Source organism: Arvicanthis niloticus, chromosome 19, assembly GCF_011762505.2.
Source record: "Arvicanthis niloticus isolate mArvNil1 chromosome 19, mArvNil1.pat.X, whole genome shotgun sequence".
NCBI classification, from domain to species: Eukaryota; Metazoa; Chordata; class Mammalia; order Rodentia; family Muridae; genus Arvicanthis; species Arvicanthis niloticus.
In genome coordinates this window covers 864,268-882,961 of record NC_047676.1, presented here as the reverse complement: position 1 = coordinate 882,961, position 18,694 = coordinate 864,268, and the positions used below count along the sequence as shown (strand labels likewise).

Here is an 18,694-nt window from a genome sequence, read left to right as displayed (position 1 = left end):
GAATTATGCTTGTAAAGTCTTTGGAGCTCTTAGAGCATCCACCTGTGTCTCATGCTCTGTCCTATGTTGAGAATCTTTGCTTTAGTGCATTTTGCATCAATTTGACCTTTTAATCCTTAGGACCCTGCTCCTCTTGCAGTGGTTTCTTGTGATGTGACAGTTCAAAGCCATGAAAAGGAGGTGGCCCTGATTGCCTAGCCTCTGGCACTTTTCATGCTTTTAGGGAAGCCCTGGGTGGTGACAGGCCACATGTTGTTGGCTCTGATATGAACTCTGCTCCTCCAATCCTCATGTATATTGGCTGCAGCCATCATATCTGGGATTAGTTACCCTGTCTCTGTGCCACTGTCCACAGCTAGCCCCTGGTACTGATTGAATATTGATGTGCCTTGCTCACTGCTTACCCCTAATTTCCAACCTGGAATGGGGTTCCTTTTTAAACCTGAAGGCCCTGGACTGAGTCTCACACTATAAAAGGACCTTGAACTACATTCTCTAACCAAGATCCCTACTAGGCACCCTGTAATTCAATTCTGCCTTTAGGGAGCTGATGGCCAAATAATCCATAGTTTGTGAGGTCCCAGGACAGATGGGACAGGTTTGGAGATCTGGGTGAAAAGAGGGTTAGAGACCTCCCTGGGGCCCTGCTCTAGGTTTAAGAGACATGGAAAAAAGTCATTCTGGCCATGTCTCATTGCTGACTAAGAGCTGGCTGATTCTTCCACTTGCTTTTCTGTCTCTACATTTAAAATATGCAACCTGGTCAACACTAAAGACTCGAGTCCAGGTCCTTGAGGTTCCCAAGGAACCTGCTTCAGAAAGCCAGGGCTTGCCCACAGTTCCAACTTGAGAGTCCAGGATTCCTTCAGTGTCCTCTTAGCTCATCATGATAAATTCCAGGGAACTCCTGGTGGACTATGGCCCCAGGGAGGCCCTGTTATAATGGGAATGAAGGCAGAGACTGCAGTTGTGGAGGCCACAGAGAGCCTCTAATTGCAAGTGTTTCCTCTGTGGGTTCCTGGCGCATTGAAGCTACATTAGGAGGGCACAGCCCCACTTTTCTACCATAGACACCTTAGTGGCCCAAAGGCTAGTCCACACTAGATTCCAGGTGTCCAGCTCCTTAGGTCCTCCCTGGTAGCCACTTGCTCAAGTGTTGGAGGAGAAACCAAGACAGTAGAAGGATACTTTCTGGGTGTTGCCTCTGCCCTCAGATGGCACTTGTGTGCCTATCACTATCCCTGCCAGCCTGTCTTCCTGAAATACCCACTGTTCAGGAAGTATAAAATATATTTCTGCAATATCATGGAGATATGGGTGCACCTTGTGTGGAGACTGTCTGTGTCAGAGGTCCAGCCACTACAGGATGTGCTGGCAATGACCTTTCCTTCAAGTAGCACGAGGGACTTTGTCCTGCTCATCTACGGCTTCAACACGGCACTATGTGGTTGTTGATAAACCAAAGGGGAAACAGAATTGCTGAGCATTTGAGATCAGTTAGAACACCATTCATGGCATCTGCTTCAAAAGCATGATTTTAAAAGTGTGGTGCTGGAGGAGGGTCCTGAGGACATATGATGCATTTAACAAAGTCAGGCTCCAGGCCCCTGTCAAAACACTAGCTCCTGAAGACAGATGGTCTCTGAGTTAAGAGAAGCCAAGCATGGATAGACTTACAACAGACCTCAGTTTCTTTCCTGTCCTTTGATAGAGTTAAACAAAAAGAAACAGTTATTCACATTGATGATTTTCTAAAGTTTTTTAAAAACTATTTGAACTTAATGGTCCTATAGAGTGTAATTAAAAAAATTTTTGCTGTTTGAAATTGGAAGAATTTCTGAACTCTGTAAGTATGTCTCCCACCAAGTTGGGGTTATTTTCTGCTACTATTTTTTTTTCAAAACTCTCTCACTGGTTAGTTTCCCCCTCATTTTAGAGCCCCCACTGCACATACATTAGACCTTTTGATATTGCCCTGAAGATCATGGCATTTTCCTCACTTAAAAAAAAAAATGTCTTTTCTCTTTGTGCCTCCGATTGTGCCATTTCTACTGGCCAAATTGTTAACTCTTGGACCATCGCTATACTGTGAAATCAGTCTAACTTTTTATTTCAGATATTGCATTCTTCAACTACAGAATTTCCATTTGAATTTTTTTGTTGTTGTTGTTTGTTTCTTTTGCAAAACAGGGTTTTTCTGTGTGGCCTTGGCTGTCCTAGAACTTGATCTGTAGACCAGCCTTGGTTGCCTCTGCCTCCCAAATGCTGAAATTAAAGGTGTGTGCCACCACTTCTAGTTTTCAATAACATATTTTAGGGGTCAAGAAATTGTGGCCCATGGGCCAGATACCTATTTATTTAAATAAAGTTTTATTAGAACAAATCTTCACAACCTTGCCCTTTTGTTTCCATATAATACAGCAGTGTTTTGCAGAGCTAATCAATTGTATGTCTCATAAACCTTCTGGTATTGCTTCTGTTTTAGAGAAAAACTGCTAACCTATGTCCTATTTCAATTCCTAGACTGGCCATCTTTTTTGATTAACAATTACATTTTCTTGTAGTAAGTAGTTTAACGGCTGCGTTAAAGTACTTATTTGATAGTTCCAGTATTTGCATCTGCATCATTTTGAGGTCCTCATCAGTTGTTCTGTGATTGGTTCTACTTTTCTATTTCTTCATGTCTAGTCATTTTGAAACTGTGACGAAGAAGTTGTAACTTATACTCCGCAGAAACTGTGTGCTACTATGTTCCTCTGGAGATAACTGCTTTCTAAGGTTGATGGTCTTAGTAGGCAATTGACCTTTGTATGGACTGAAACTCCAAGTACTCTCTGTTCCTGTCATGACATATATTTATGCAGTTCTTTTAGCTCTATTTGACAACATGGGACCCACCGTACTCCTGAGTGATTCATGGGAAATTACAGGAACTGGCTGAAGGTTAATATTTCTCACAGAGAATATGGGGATCCCATCTCTGACTCTTTTCTTTCTGAGATTTGCTGTTCTCTTTTTAGTAGCTCTTGGATCTTTGTTTCCTGCTTTCTAGGTAGTGGCCTAAAGATTTCTGGTGGACTTGTCTGGTTGCTCAGCTGTAGCTGAGACCCATGCTTAGGATTCAGGATGGTGGAGACATTGCCAGGTTGTTCCCTTATGAGATATGAATATCCTTCCAGTTTGGGCCTGCTGTTTGTATATTTCATTCAGACTTTGTAACTGTCATTTGAGGGTGAATTGGAACAACAGAAGCTATTCCAATACCCAATCATTATATGTGATTATTAAAATCCTTCTCTCAAGTTTTAAGGTACAGCCAGTTGTGAAATCATAAAGAAAACCTGGACGCTTGTGCTTTGTGAGTGATGAACTTCAGGCATCAAATGACTTGAAGTAGGCTGGAGTATGGTGCCTCTAGGAAGATACTGTGGTAAGGAGGAGCTGACTTCTGACCACACCACAGGCCCAAGATGTTCTCACTATTATACTTAATAAGCAGTTACCTGTTGCTGTTAAGGCACACATTTGTGCTTAATACCACTAAAAACAACTGCCACATGTTAGGTGTCTGCCATGTTGGCAGGCTAGTACCCTGGAGCAATGGAGTGAGCACAGGAAGCAGGTCTTTAAGGAGCACTCTAGCCTATCTGAGCAACCTTCCACAAAAATATTAGTTTGAGTAGATGTAAAACAGAGCTGTGTGGTGATGAGGATATAAAATAAGCCAAAAGAGTAACTTACATAGTTGATAGCCAATGAGAAAAAACCACAACACATGAAAGGCTCTGAAGCCATCTCTCAGTACAGGCCTAAGGAGATCTGGGTTTCCCACCTGCTAATGACTATGGCTACAGGTTTCCTGTCTGTCGGGAACAAAGGCTGTGGCAGGCCCACAGACACTTGTCTGCATTGGCCTGGAGCCATTTGGGGCTGCAGGAGAACCTTGCTTTTGTGGCTTACCATAGCTTAGAGTAGAAGGAGCCACTACTTCCCTAGAAAGCCACCAATAATTTATTAATTTAGAAATTAGCAGTATTTGCCTAGGTTTTATAAATGAACAATGTTTCCTTGCCATTTGTAAGCAGAGGGGTTAGTCCTGAGAATGTTGTTTTCCAAGTTGTTCAGGTCCAAAGAAACCCTGGCTCATAGAGGGGCTCCCTGCCTACAACAGGAGAAACCAGGTCCGCCCTGACCTGTGTGAATTTCCAGATACTTGTCTAGTAGGATGTAAGCAGGAGGAAGAATAGATTAGACTCTAAGTGGACTATAAATATCTTTACCTCTTGCCCTGGATCTATACCTGACATACTTACTGAAATTTCTGCAAAGTGCCCAGTGGGCACAGCTAAGAACAGAAGTAATATTGAGGTCAGAACAATAGGGTCTTCTTTGTGTGAGCTAGGCAGCTGGGCTGGACTTCCTGGCTTTACAGACTCTGGCCCTTTTCTGGTGGTTTACTTGATGATTTTTTTGTGCCCACAAGTGTCTAGTGTGTGAGTGTGCTTATGCCATCCATGTGTTTGTCTCTGTGTATCCGTGTGAGCACAGAAAACTGCACATGCATGTGTGAGCTCATGTCTGGCCCTGACCTGCTCTGTTGCACAAGGGGGTGGGGGGTGTGTATCAGGCACTTTCCTTCTTTCCTCTGGGCAGGTTTTCATTGCTCGGTCCAGTTGCTCTGTTAGGCAGAGTTTAATTCTCCAAGGCTTGTACCTGTTAAAGTAAAACCAAGGGATTTACTGTGCTGCTGCATTTGCAAGGACTCAGCTAAATCTGCCTGTCACCTTGAAAGATCCTTGGCAGTGGGGCTGACTGTGGGTCTGACCAAGGTCTGTGCTCAGCTGCATTTCCATGGTGTGAGAGGGTCAGGGTCAGCTGGTGTCTCCCTGAGAAGTGTCTGCTCTTTCTGGTGACTGGTCTCAAAGTGTCTGCTTATGAATGCTTGGACCTTTTACTTCAGTCAGAGAGTTTGTAATTATAACTAAAGCATTTGCTGTCTGTTGTCACCATCAGATGGTTGTACCATTTTGTGCTTAATTGGCTGTGACTGTAAGCCTCAGCAATAAGTTACCTGTGGGCTTGGGTGTCCTATCACACATGCCATCTAGAATATCCTCAGCTGACAAAGAGGATCAGGGCCCCACTCTGTTCACTCTGTTTTCCTAGTTCCTAGAATATTTTATTTGTTCTCTAAAGAGACCCTCTCCCTGTTTCCTATTGTTATTGGCTCTTGTTTCCATGAAGGTTGCTTTAGTTTGGGCTTTGGAAGTTACAAAACCAAGCCAAACCCAACAGAACACATTCTAATAGATTCTGGAGCATTGTCTGCCCCGGACAGTAAGTGCAACAAGGTGTTTGTTCTCTCTGTGCTAAGGCCTCAGACATCCTCTGCTGCTGTTCTGGTCAGCTTTCCATCATTGTAACAAATGCCTGAGATGATCAACTTACAAGTATATATAAAAAAAACTTATTTAGGTTCATGGCTTTGGAGGTTCTAGGCCATGGCAACACATCATGACAGGATCATGTGGCTAAGCAAAACCTCTAACCTCATGGCTAGGGTCATAAAGAAACAAAGAAGGGGCTAGAAAAATGGCTTAGGGGTGAGCAGTACTTACTGCTCTTGTAGAAGACTTAAATTCCATTTCCAGCACCCACATCAGGTGGCTTGCCAACTCCTGTGACCTCAGTTCCAGAGCATTCGATACCTTCTAACCTCTATGGGGGAACACATTAAAACGCATGCAGTTACACACACACACACACACACATACACACACACACACACACACACACACACACACACACACACACACTAAAAATACATCTTTAAAAAAGAAAGAATTAAAGCTATGGAGAGAAGAATGTCATAAACTCACTCAAGGCCAGATAATCTAACCATCTAGGACTCTCCCTAGCTCTACCTTCTACAAGCTCTATAACAGCACCATCCTGGGAGCCAGGCTTTCATATTATAGCCTTTGGGGATGTTTAGGATGTAAATCCCAGCACAGCTTTTGTAGCCTATAGTCCACATTTTCCCTAACAAACTAGTGGGCCTGAGAATTTCAGTGTACACTGAAGGTCTGCTTCACATGTCACAGCCTCCCAGATTCTGTCCTCTGCAGGTGTATGGGCTGGGAGTTGGCTCTCCACTGTGGGGAAGAAATTCTCCTTCCATGATGCACCAACATCTCCATGTCCCCAAGGCTGAACTTCCAGGCAACTTAAGGACCAGTCAGTCGGTCATACATAGATAAAGACCACTGTGAAGAACCACTGAAACCTCCTCCTTAGGCTCTACCAGGTCCTCCTGCCTTGCTTCCTCAAGCCATAATGCAGGGCAGCAGCACCTACTTTTCAGATGGGAGGGGTGTATCAGATGATGGGTACATCTGTGATATGGGCAGAAGGTACAGGAAGGAAGAAAGGCCTGATGTGTAGTGTACATTTCACCACAGTAACCTGCAACCTATATTGCCATCCTTAAAGCAGAAAGACCCCAGCAGAAATCACCCAGCACCTTGGAAGAAGCTGGTCCAGACCCACGATAATTCATGCTTGGGCCATTCCTGTGTGTGAATGTCTCCTGACACACATCAAACCTATGTGGCCAACTACAGGTCTTCACCCTTTCAGCAATACAAAGCAGGTACTACTTACTCTAGGATTGTTTTACAGCAGCTGGCTTACTAATTTATAGAATACCCATTATGCTGTAATTGCTGAGCTACTAACAAATTACTACTTAAAGCCAATTGAACCTCTAGCTTAAGTAGCTAATTATAATGCAGATTGCTGCTCAGGAGTTAGTCATAGGGGCACACAAGAGCTGGCACAGACTAGGCTGCTCTAGGCTGTGCCAAATGGGTTCCATGGGCCCCAATCCAGCAGGTATTCCCTCGTGAGTGAGGATGATCCCAACCTATAACAGATGGTCAGTTCCTATCCCAGGGCCACTGAGACTCAGGTGTCTCTCTGAGATTTCCTCCGGGTGGTCATGGCAAAACTCCCAGCTACCGAAGACTGGGGAGTAGGGAGGTCATCCAGCCCAGAAGAACACTCAAGCCCTAGAAGAGGTGGCTGAGGTCCCTGGGAAAGCTGTTCAAGTCAGGCAGTAACACAATGCACAGAGATTGCTCAGGGGTAACTAGTGACACTATGAACCAGAAAAGGGTCCAGACCCATGGGAGATGAACAAAACCTCAGATTAACCAGAGATACAGGGACAGAGTGCAGATTCCAGAGCCTAGAGTTTATTGCCAGACATGATAACCTGGACAGGATTTTCAGAGCTTTGAAAATGGTGAATGAGCTTACCAACATCAGGCCTGAGAAATAAATAATAACGGCAAGAAGCTGTAAGAGATTCCTACGAGATGGAAGGCTTGAGACTTAACAGTGAGAGTAAGATGATCAGAGGGAGAAGCACACAGAGCAAGAAACCTGGGATAGTCCAAGTGTGGATGCCTGCTGCTCCATTTCAGACCATTACAGCAACACTGCTAGTACCTTCATCACAGGCCATGGGGAACTGTCAAAGTGTGCAGAACCAGCCACCTGCTCTGGAGTTTAGGAAGCTCCCCACCCCCCTGGAAATAGAAGGAACAAAAACTACAGGCTGAATGTGGGACATTTGTGTTAGTATCTGTCCTCAGGTCATTTTTAAGGATGATGTGCCTTTTACAGCAAACTTGTGGTATTAAACATAAAATAATCAAAGCAGGCTTGCCTGAGCCCTTCCTGAAGCACAAGGAGCAATGTCCACTCAGGGTTCTAGGAACAGATTACCCAGAACATATCAAGACAAGCCTTGGAAGGACCAGGACACATAAGGCCTACATTGGCATGCTGTGGACAATCAAAGATGGCTGTAGGCAGTCAAGGAAGGAATCAGAATTTTACAGCTCAGTTTATGACAAGGATTAACACCCCAGAGAAGAAGCTATCAAATTCCGTAAACAGCATCTCACAGACAAGAACAGAAGAATCTTAAACATGAAAAGATAGCCAGTACCTACAAACAGTAAAAAGAAATTGGGGGTCAGTCCTCAGTGAGATATCGAACTATGAAGTATGCAGGGGACAGCAGGACACTTCCAGGGGGACATTTTGGACCTAAGAATTTGTAGACCTTCACTCTTCTGGCTTCTTTCATGTGTAGAAGTATATGTTCAAGGTTGTTCCTATCACGGAGCTGGCAAAGGACACAGGTAGTCTTCATCCCATCCACACCACACATAGAAGGATATTCTGAGAAAATGAAGATGCCGTTTTCCTGGGATTTTTCAGAATCTACTTCTGAGGAAGAGCAGCTGATCTGCAGCTAGTCTGTCTTCCATGCACATAGTCCAGTTGTTGAGATCTTATAGTCACCAGCAACTACACAGAAGGGATTAGCTGATAGTGTCTAAAGGGCAGACTTGCCTTGTTGTTCCAGAGATAAGAATGGCTCTTGTACCTTCCCTAGTCTTGACTGTCAAAGGGAACTCCACAGAGGTGAGGTATTTTTGGTCTCTGCTATAGAGAAAAGGTGTAGGAAAAGACCAAAGTCCTGAGCAAAAAGCAACCTCACAGCTTGGGTCTGGTCAAAGCTCAGAGGTTTTTCTAGTCCTTTTTCATGGCTTTTCAAAGAGACTCACACTCCAGAGACCCAAAGGGAACAGGGCACCAGCTTTCAGACTTAGACTGCATAGAGCACAGCAGAAACGAAACCCCCAACTGGAGCCATCTCAGAGTGTGGCTATCATAAAGCTTCTTGGAAGCCTGGCACATGGGTCTTGTGGGACTGGAGGACAGAGCCAAGGTAAGGCATGGTTTCCACTCTTTAGAAAGACGCTGCATCACAACTAGAACTCATGGGTACTATGGTCATGGAATAGTTACTATAAATCTTTGGGGACTCAAGGGCTTCAGACATTTCTGAACACAGCCTTTGTAGTCAAAGCCCAATGTTTATAGTTATTGGGAAGAATGGGAAGCAGGAATCTTATCTTGACTGAGGGATGCCAAAACTTTGGCTCTTAGATTTCCGCTGGTATTACAGTCTTTTCCCAGGGTCCACAAGAACTCAACACAACTCCCTTGGGTCTAAGAATTCAGAGCCCTAGGATTGTTCAGGATCTGTTGAGTCTGGGGTCTCAAGTTGGGTGCCAAGACATACTGTGATTCTTGGGCTGCCTATTCCCATGGCCATAAGGTTCAGGGCAAGGATGCAAGCTTTCTGGGTGGAGCTGGTGATGCCATACATATTTGTGCCCAGCTCTCTGGAGGTAGCCAAGATTTAGGATCGTCTCATCCACATCATGGTCTCTCCCTGGAGTAGAGACAGCACCCATAAGAGAAGGTATTGTAAACCCCAACACCAGACCTTCCAGATATTTTCTGGTGGCCCCAGTACCTCCAAAGACTGAATAACCCTGTGCAGGGCCCTGAATAATCAAAAGTACCCTTGGCAACGCTCATTCAGCACCTTCCCACATTCTGAGTTGGTATCTTCTCTTATATACTTGTCCCAGGCACTCAACATGGCCTGGAAATTACACCATGTTTGTGGGTTTGCTATGCCTTTGGTATTACAGGGTGAGCCTCACAGCTAACTCTGCCTGATATTAGTGGAAACTCTCAGAGGAAAGAAGAGAAACTTGATTCAAGTCAGTATGCTGTGCTGGGATGGGATAATCATCTGTGGGGCACAGGCAGGCAGTCCCTCCGATCCTCAGAGCATAATCCATCTATCTGTGCCAACTAAAAACTGACCCTTCCTGGAGCTCAGAGTCTAGATGGGGACTATAGGTGGTGACAAATGATATGACAAAGTGTCTGTTATGCTGATGATTTCTGGTGAAATGCTAGAAGGTTGACAGCTGTGAGATACCAAACTGATCTGACACTTTGCTTTTCTCCAGGCTTGCAAAGGGCCTAGGCACCATTCGTATGCAGTCTAGGAGTGTCGTGGTTAAGGACAGCAGCAACCTCCACCCCTTAGGAGCCCACCTAATCTCTGTGGAGAAACCAGCCAGGGAGCCTGGTCAAGGCTATCCAGTTTAGAAGGGTGGGTCCAAAAGCATCCTGCAGGCCCCACTATCATTAGCCCCACCAGGAAATGCTGTTTCTGAGATCAGACTCCTGTGGATTACCTCTCACCCTGGGATGAGAGGGATCTTGGATGTTTGTCAGTGGGGGAGCTGCAGGGTGGGGAGAATGCATACCTCCTTTTTTTAAATTTCAGAGATGCTATAAACATAACAGCCTTGTTGAATGAATTTGATTGTAAAACATTGCTTAAGCCAAAGGAGGCAACCCAGTCTGTCAGCATTCCAATTGTGTTAAAATCAGGCTTAGCATAGGAATTCCGATCACCTTTCTTATGAGTCCAAACCAGACACAAAATCCATGGCCAAATGACTGTTCTCTATAGGGCATAGCTGAGCACCTGTCAAGGTCCTAGCAGAATTGGTGATGGCTGAGGAGCCTGAGGAGCCTGAGGGGCTTGAGGAGGGTAGTCAAAGGTTTCCTGCAAGCTTGAATGTCAGGAAGCAAAATGATATTGCTTTTTGATAGTTTTTGCCTGGGGTTCTGGAGGCCTTTGCTGTATTAGCTCCTTCTTCTAGATGGCTGTGACCCCAAAGGGGTCGTGAGGTGTATGAGGCTATAGTAGCTGATTCTCCTAGATGGCTATCACCCCAACGGGATCATGGAGAAATATGAGAAGCATGAGTGTCCTAAAGGTGACTGCAATGAAACAGGCCAGGAACAGCCAGGACAAATTGGAAGGCATCCACCTGGGTGGCAAGGCATGTCCTAACTTAGGCCACTTCCTCTCAGTTGCTATGTAGCCTCCACTTGTGGAGTCATCGCAGGGTGAGAGGTTCTGTCATCCTATACTTTATCAGCCTTGTGTGAACATGGAGATTCCATAAGGTAGAGACACTGGCTTGGGGTGGCTGAGTTCTATCCAGTTCTTGGCCTTGGCTCTGTGTATGTGTCCCAGCTTTGGGTAGGACCCACTCCTCTATAGAGGGACCTGCTCATTATCTCACCCACCATTAACTGTGGGTGGCTGGAGAAACAGGAGGATCGTTATCCCAGGTACGTAGGAAGAGGTCCATCTAATGCAATGGATCTCAACCTTCCTAATGCTGAGACCCTTTAATATCATTTCTCATGTTGTGGTGACCCCCCAATTATAAAATTGTTTTTGTTATTACTTCATAACTCTAATTCTGCCTCTGCGAATATATGTTTTTGATAAGTCTTTGGGGAATTGCAACGCAGATTGAGAACCTCTGATAGCAGCTTCTACAGTGGGGGTCTTTAGAACCTCAGGTGGAAACTAGTTGGCTTCCTGATATTCAAGCTTGCAAGAAACCAGTAACCACCCTGATCTCATGGGGGGTCCTTGTTGGGGGTGGCCCTGGCCCATGGACTCCTCCCATTCCTCTGGTGGACCTTGTCTCCAGATCTTCTTTTTGACATTGTGTTGCCTTATGGGCCCTAATCTGCCTGACTCTCTTTCCTTCCAACAGTCTTTCACCTGTCCCACAAGGTCACCAGTATCGTCCCTGAGAGTGCTCTGCTCATCGTTCTGGGCCTGGTGCTGGGCGGCATCGTTTGGGCAGCTGACCACATCGCCTCCTTCACACTCACACCCACACTTTTCTTCTTCTACTTGCTGCCACCTATTGTGTTGGATGCTGGATACTTCATGCCCAATCGACTCTTCTTTGGCAACCTGGGCACCATTCTTCTATATGCTGTCATTGGCACTATATGGAATGCAGCCACCACAGGATTGTCCCTCTATGGTGTCTTCCTCAGTGGCCTGATGGGTAAGTCTATGCATTGTCCTCTGGGTGAGTTCAAGTCACATTGTTCAGCCAAGGTAATGATTCAGATATAGAAGGAATTGGCTAAGGATGACGGGCAGTGTCTCCGTGGACTACTTAAGTAAATAGCCTGGTTTGTGTAAAAAGGTTCAATATGTAATTAGCTCCTTGGGACATCTGTAAGCTAAGGCTTTTGTGTCATGTTCAGAACAGATTTGTGACCACAGAGACCAGCAGTGTGGGTAGGCGTGCATAGGCAGCTGTTCTAACTCTTATCATAGTTGCCAGAGTGTTGTGAACCAGCTGTTCAACCCCCATGGGAGAAGGAGATGAAAGTGGAATTCTCCTAGCCTCATGAGTGAATTACAGAGTTGAGTACCTCAAAGTCTTGACTAGTTTGGTGCTGTTTTTGCTCAAATACAGTAGCAAATACTTCACTTAACCTTGGTTACCTCCTAGGAACAACAAACCCTCTTGTCTTTAGTTAGGGTTTCTTTTGCTGTGAAGAGAAACCATGACCAAGGCAACTCTTACAAAGAAAAACATTTAATTGGGGCTGGCTTATAGTTTCAGAGGTTCAGTCTATTATCATCATGGTGGAAAGCATGGCAGCATCCAGGCAGATTTGGTACTGGAAGAGCTGAGAGTTCTACATCTTGGTCAGAATGCAGCTAGGAGGAGGCTCTCTTCCACACTGGGCAGAGCTTGAGCACCAGGAACACTCAGAGCCCATCTACACAGTCACACACTTCCTCCAACAAGATCACACCTCCTAATAGTGCTACTCTCAATTGCCAAGCATTCAAACACATGGATTTATGGAGCCAAACCTATTCAAACCACCACATTCCACGCCCTGGCCCCCATAGGTTTGTTCAAACATATGAGTCTATGGGGGCCATATCTAGCCATACATAATGCAAAAACATTTAGTCCAATTTCAAAAGCCCCATAGTCTATCACAGTCTCAACAATATTTAAAAGCCCCAAATCCAAAGTCTCTTTTGATAGTCATATAATCTCTTAACTGCAATCCCCAATAAAAATCAAAATGAAAAAGGTAGATCACATAGTTCCAACGTCACAGGATATGTGTTACCATTGCAAGATGTCATAATGAGGAAATACTGGACCAAAGCAAGACTGAAAACTAGCTGGGCAAACTCTAAACTCTGCATCTCCATGTCTGATGTCAAAGAGCTTTTCAGATCTCCAAATCCTTTCATCTTTGTTGACTGCAACAAACTTTTTTTTTTTTTTTATCATGGGTTGGTTCTGCTCCCTATAAGCAGCTTTCCTTGGCAGGTAGCCCACGGCTCTGGCATCTCTAACATCTTGGGATCTTTAAGGCAACTTCAATGTTACAGCTTCTTGTTCCAATGTCTGGGATCCACATGTGATCTTCTGAGCTTCACCAAAGGGCTTGAGTCATTTCTCCAGCTCTGCCCTCTGTAGCACTCTAGGCTCTGGTTGACTCCATGCCACTGCTGCTTGGTGATTATCCTATGGCACTGGCATTTCCAATACACTGTGGTCTTCTGCTGCAACTAGGCTTCACCAATAGCTTCTCAGAAGCTCTCTTCATGGTGCACAGCCTCAATTTCTTTGCATGAAATTTCCTTTCAGTCCTGGGACATCAACTGCAGCTGAGGCTACACATTCACTAATGGCCTTATCTGGCCTCTCACAGTGTCAAGCCTCACCTGTTCTCCATGACTCCTTTATACCTTCAAACCAGTACCATCAGGATGAATCTTCAAGTCTGGCTGCCAGCATGATGTCTATCTCTGGAATGCAGCTTCTTTGTGCTCTCAGAAAACATTTCCCAGAAGATTTCACCTCAGTGATGCTGGTCTCTTCTTAATCACTGCTAGTTTCTTAGCTTTGGCTAACCAGCATCAATTGTCCCAGTAACCCTTTCTACTCTAGACTCTAAGGCCAGAGCCATGTGATTGAAGAAGCTGAGTTCTTCTGCTTGTTGGGTTGGAACATGCCTCCTTGTTCTATTACATCAGCAGCAGCTTTCTGTTTTTGATGATTTTCTTCACTGCTTAAGCTTGGCTGTCCTGGAACTCGCTCTGACTTTGAATTCAGAGATCTGTGTGTGTCTGTCTCCTGAGTGCTAGGATTAAAGGTATAAACCACCTTGCTTGGACCTAAGCCCTTTCTTTAGCTTTTCACAAGGTCTTTATAATTTGTGGGTTTAGTTCATCCAAGATATATCCAAGCTAACAACCAAGAATGGCCATCACAATTCCATGCTGAATCTTTGCCCAGCTAGGAGACACCAGGTGATGACTGAACAGATGTGAGTAGATGCTCACAGAAGGACTCAGAGTCAAGACGTTCCCTTTGGAACATTCACTATGTGAATGAGGCCCTTGAAATCCTGGAGACCAAGGAGAAACAGGAAATGGTAAAACCAGGAACGATCAAATACTTTGGAGCTTATTATTTTAGGGACCCCCCTTTAGTCCCAGTTGTTCTGCATCACTAGATAAAGAACTCAGTGGTGAGGGCTTGCCTGTCTTCTAAAACTATAGGCATCCTGCTCTAGGGTGGGTTCTAGTGGTCACATTGGTGATGCCATAATGTGATTCGGACATATCTAAGATGTCTGGCTGCCTTTAACTTCTGAGCTTAGAGACATGTCTTGGGATATGGAATGAGCACTTCTGGATCTAATACCCACAGCAATTCAAGGAGCATGTTGACTCTCACTTGACAGCCATCAACCATAAGATTCTAGCATGTGATATTCTGGGAGCAGTTTTTAGGGTACATGGAGAACCCTGAAACAGACTGACTTATGGTGTAAGCATAGGTCTTTAAATATAGTTCACTGAACCTTAGCAAGTGTACTTACACAGGAAATTACATGGTCATCAAATTCTAGAGCATTTTAATGTCCAGAGACATCTAGGCCCATCTTCCTACTATGTCATAGCCCTGAAGAATCATTATACCATAGTGTCTTTTAATAACCAGTTTTGCTGTACATCACTGCCTGCAGTTAGGGCCACTCTCCCATGATAGATATGGGATGTTGGCTTGTGCTCCACCTTTAAGACCTAGCTGGTCAAGGCTGACCAGAAACATTATCCTCATCCAATGAGATCTTTTTTTCTCTGTGATTTTGGCTGCTTGTGTATCCACATTTAACTAGGCAGTGGTCAGTCTCTGTAGACAGTAGTTCAAGGCTGGGGCTCACCCTTACTGAGAGGGTCAGCTAAGTCCCAGGCAAATGGGTGTGCACTGTCTAGGCTGGAAGGTCATTCCTGATTCAGTGAACTATACATCTGCTGGGATCCAGCTTGTTTTTGGAATGCATTTTGGGTCTGTAAATATTCTAGGCCAGAAGGCTGGCCCTGCTAAGACATTTTCAGGCTATCCCAGAAGGTAGTTTACTCTGGAAAGCTTGGCAGGGCTTATATGGTTTGTCAGTTTAGTGTGTGGTACACTTCTAAATGGAGACTCCAGAGATCTCTGGTACTGGCTGGAGGCAGCAGAATTTAGTAATCACAGACATACGGGGTTCAAGTCACTATAAAGTACCCTCTACTTCCTGGGGCACATTGGCTACCCGGGGCTCTTGCATCCTAATGCTCATTCCTTGGCCTCAAGGGATGGCAGGTTCTACCTCAGCTCAGAAAAGAGAGGGGAGCACCACATGGGGGAACTGTGTAGTCTTACATATTCTGGGGTGTCTGGCTGTGAACTCCAGTCTCTGAGATCCTCTTTGTCACTGGGTAGCCCTGGGAAGAGCTGTGCCTAGCCTTTATTCCTGATGACTCTGATCTTCCAGGGACCCGAGAGATGTGGGATTTGGAGAGAAGGAGCCAGGTGACTAGCCTGTGTCCCATGGGCTACATCTCTTGCAGGTGAGCTGAAGATTGGACTACTGGATTTCCTGCTGTTTGGTAGCCTCATTGCAGCTGTGGACCCAGTGGCTGTGCTGGCTGTGTTTGAGGAAGTCCATGTCAACGAAGTCCTGTTCATCATTGTTTTTGGGGAATCACTGTTGAATGACGCAGTGACCGTGGTGAGTGATGATGGGGTCCCTGGAGTAGTTACAGAGCATTTCACTTTCATGGAGGACCTTGCCAAGTGGTCATTACTAATATGCCTCAGATAGATAAGCTAGAAAGAGGGCCACTATCTGTACATGCTCTCCTTTTAAGTCATGTTTATAAACTAAGATGTCCAACTCCTCCAGGGTATGTCTATCACCTGTTCCTTTTCATTGGTGCAGCAGCCTTGGGGTATGAGTTGGGGGTTGAGGAGACACAGACTTTGACCTTCTTTTGGCTCCCTAACTCAGCTTCATCCAATTTCTCTCTTTTACAATCTTAGGCCCATTCATTACCACCTTTGGCAGTAATGCTGCCCTGCTGAAATCTCCATATCCATATCCCCTAGAGCAGAGGTCTATAATTTTGAACCCACACTTGATATCACCCACTATTTCCAAAGAAACAAACAGATGAATAAACAAACAACAAAGTCTTACAGGAATTCCGTTAATCCGCTGGGCTCACCTTAACCAATTACTACAGAAGCCTAGAGTTTATTGTCTCAATGCTGAAGGCTGGAGGCTTAGAACCAAGCTTGGCAGCTGGCTCTGCAGAGCCTTTTCCTTAGCCCACAGATGCTATCTTCTCCCTGTGTGTTCACGTGGTCATCTGTGTGTGTGTGTGTGTGTGTGTGTGTGTGTGTGTGTCATGCACTCTTCTTATATATCAGGATCTACCCCATTGATCACATTTAACCTTAACTACTCTCTTTGAAGACTTCCTGGTCAGGACTTATGATGTAAGTGGAGGGAACAATTCAACTACTCCCTGACAGCTTCTCAGACCCATGCAGTGGAGTAGGCATAAGGTCTCCACAAAGGTGAGGTTGCACTCGTCCTGGCAGTGAGAAACAGGTACACGAAACATGAGCACTGCTGCTGCTTTAGTGTGGTCCTGAGGAAATTTCAAAACCTGTCCCCAGATGGACTACAAGTCTGTGGGAGGGGATAAGGATTAACTGGTAAGAATGGGGCCCAAGCCTTCAGCTGATACCTGAGGAAGTGTGTTTGGTTTCTTCTGCCCTCTGAAATTGCCTATGGTTCCTAAGAAATTCTCCAGGTCTTATGCTCCCGTGGAGTGGAGAACCACTTGCAGGGTGCCATGTATCAGATTTCTGTGTGTAGGAGACTCTTTGGGGCCATTTGAGACTTAGTCTGAAACTCAGAAAGTAGCTCTCAGCCTTCCCGAGCCACAGTGGCTCTGAGGACTTCCCTGTGTGTGTAGCTGGGTGAGCTTCCTGTGGACCAAGGGTTCCCTCATGCTTTTCCCACCATCTTCCTCATAATGAAGCACAAGCCCACAGAAGCCTTGCCGATGACACACCATGACTGTGTCCCAAACAGTCTGCACAGCTGCCTCAATGTTTCTTGAACATGTCTGCAATAATATAGAACAAGACTCAGAGATTGTGCCTGTTTTCCTGGCTATGAGGCTCTCACTTGTCTGCACTTCCCATCTGCTATTTCTGCTGATCCTTTCCTGTTGACAATTGCCAACTTGTGCCAACTTTAAAAATGTTTTTAGCTGCTTCAGGTGTCAACTCTGGGGCCCAAATCTAGAAAAGAGTGGGTGCTGGACAGGGAGGGGTCAGTGTGGATGCAGGGCTGACCAGATATGTTCCTGTCTTTTGTACCCTTAGGTCTTGTACAATGTTTTTGAGTCTTTTGTGACATTGGGTGGTGATGCAGTGACTGGCGTGGATTGTGTGAAAGGCATAGGTATGTACTGGAAGTGTTCCTGCCTAGCTTGTCTTAGATCTCGTGGCCAAAGAGCACAGAGGCTTGTCTCCTCTCTAGAATGGAATCCCCAAGCCTCCTGCTATCCTGGGGTCTCCAGCTTATGTTCTGGTTACTTACCATGCTGGGGTTCCTTTCCCAGAATATCACATAAACACTGAAGGCTCTGGGGGATCCTGTGTGTTCTTGACCCAGGTCTCCCTAGCAAGGCCAGATAGAGAGTGTATAAGGACACAGACCTTGCTACTGACTCAGCCCTGCAGGGATGTCAAGCCAATGCCCTCTACCATGGGGTCCTATCCCTTGTATACCATGCCTCTGTCATCTACCTCCTGCACTAAACTTGGAGACCAGACACTATCCTTAGAGAACAAAGTTGCCTCATTTCCTAAACTTTCAGCATTGCTGTGAGCAGTTGCCAAACGCCTTCCATGTGGAATGAGTAGCCAACCTGGTCAGCTTTACTTACATCACTAGCCTCAAAGGACCATTCATTCCTTTCTCTCACAGTGTCCTTCTTCGTGGTGAGCCTGGGGGGCACTTTGGTGGGTGTTGTCTTCGCCTTCCTGCTGTCCTTGGTGACTCGCTTCACCAAGCATGTGCGTATCATCGAGCCTGGCTTCGTCTTTGTCATTTCCTACCTGTCCTATCTGACCTCCGAGATGCTGTCCTTGTCAGCCATCCTGGCGTAAGTCCCCCTCAAGAAACAACCCTCTGCTGTTGGCTGGGCTGGGTAGGTGGCTTTCTAAATGGCGATGTACCAGACACCCCCTGCATTCAATCTCTGGCAGAAGGTGCCACTGTGAGCAAAGGGTATGTTGGGCTCTTTGCTATCATCCTGGTGAAGGGGCTGTCAGGGTGAGCCTGGTCCCTCCCTACTGTCTCCTCCTTGGATCACAAATTTCAAGCCATTGTGTAGATGCCACCTCCATGGCTTTTCTAGTTGGATAGAAATTCATTGACAGAGGCAAAGAAGTCAATCTATTTTTTTTATTAAGAAGTTAATAAGTCTTCAGAATTATCCTTGATTAGACAGGTGCCTACTGAGAGGACATGG

General features: G+C 45.5%; 1 protein-coding gene across 3 annotated transcripts in view; it reads left to right on the top strand.

Annotated features, from left to right (window-relative positions):
• Window positions 1–18,694, top strand: part of Slc9a3 (solute carrier family 9 member A3) — a 64,533-nt gene that overhangs the window by 35,429 nt on the left and 10,410 nt on the right. For all 3 annotated transcript variants that reach the window (XM_076916310.1, XM_034523301.2, XM_076916309.1), the window contains exons 2-5: window positions 11,529–11,831; window positions 15,710–15,870; window positions 17,541–17,619; window positions 18,148–18,325. In XM_076916310.1, coding sequence (XP_076772425.1) covers window positions 11,529–11,831; window positions 15,710–15,870; window positions 17,541–17,619; window positions 18,148–18,325 — 721 coding nt within the window. The remainder of the gene's footprint in view (window positions 1–11,528; window positions 11,832–15,709; window positions 15,871–17,540; window positions 17,620–18,147; window positions 18,326–18,694) is intronic.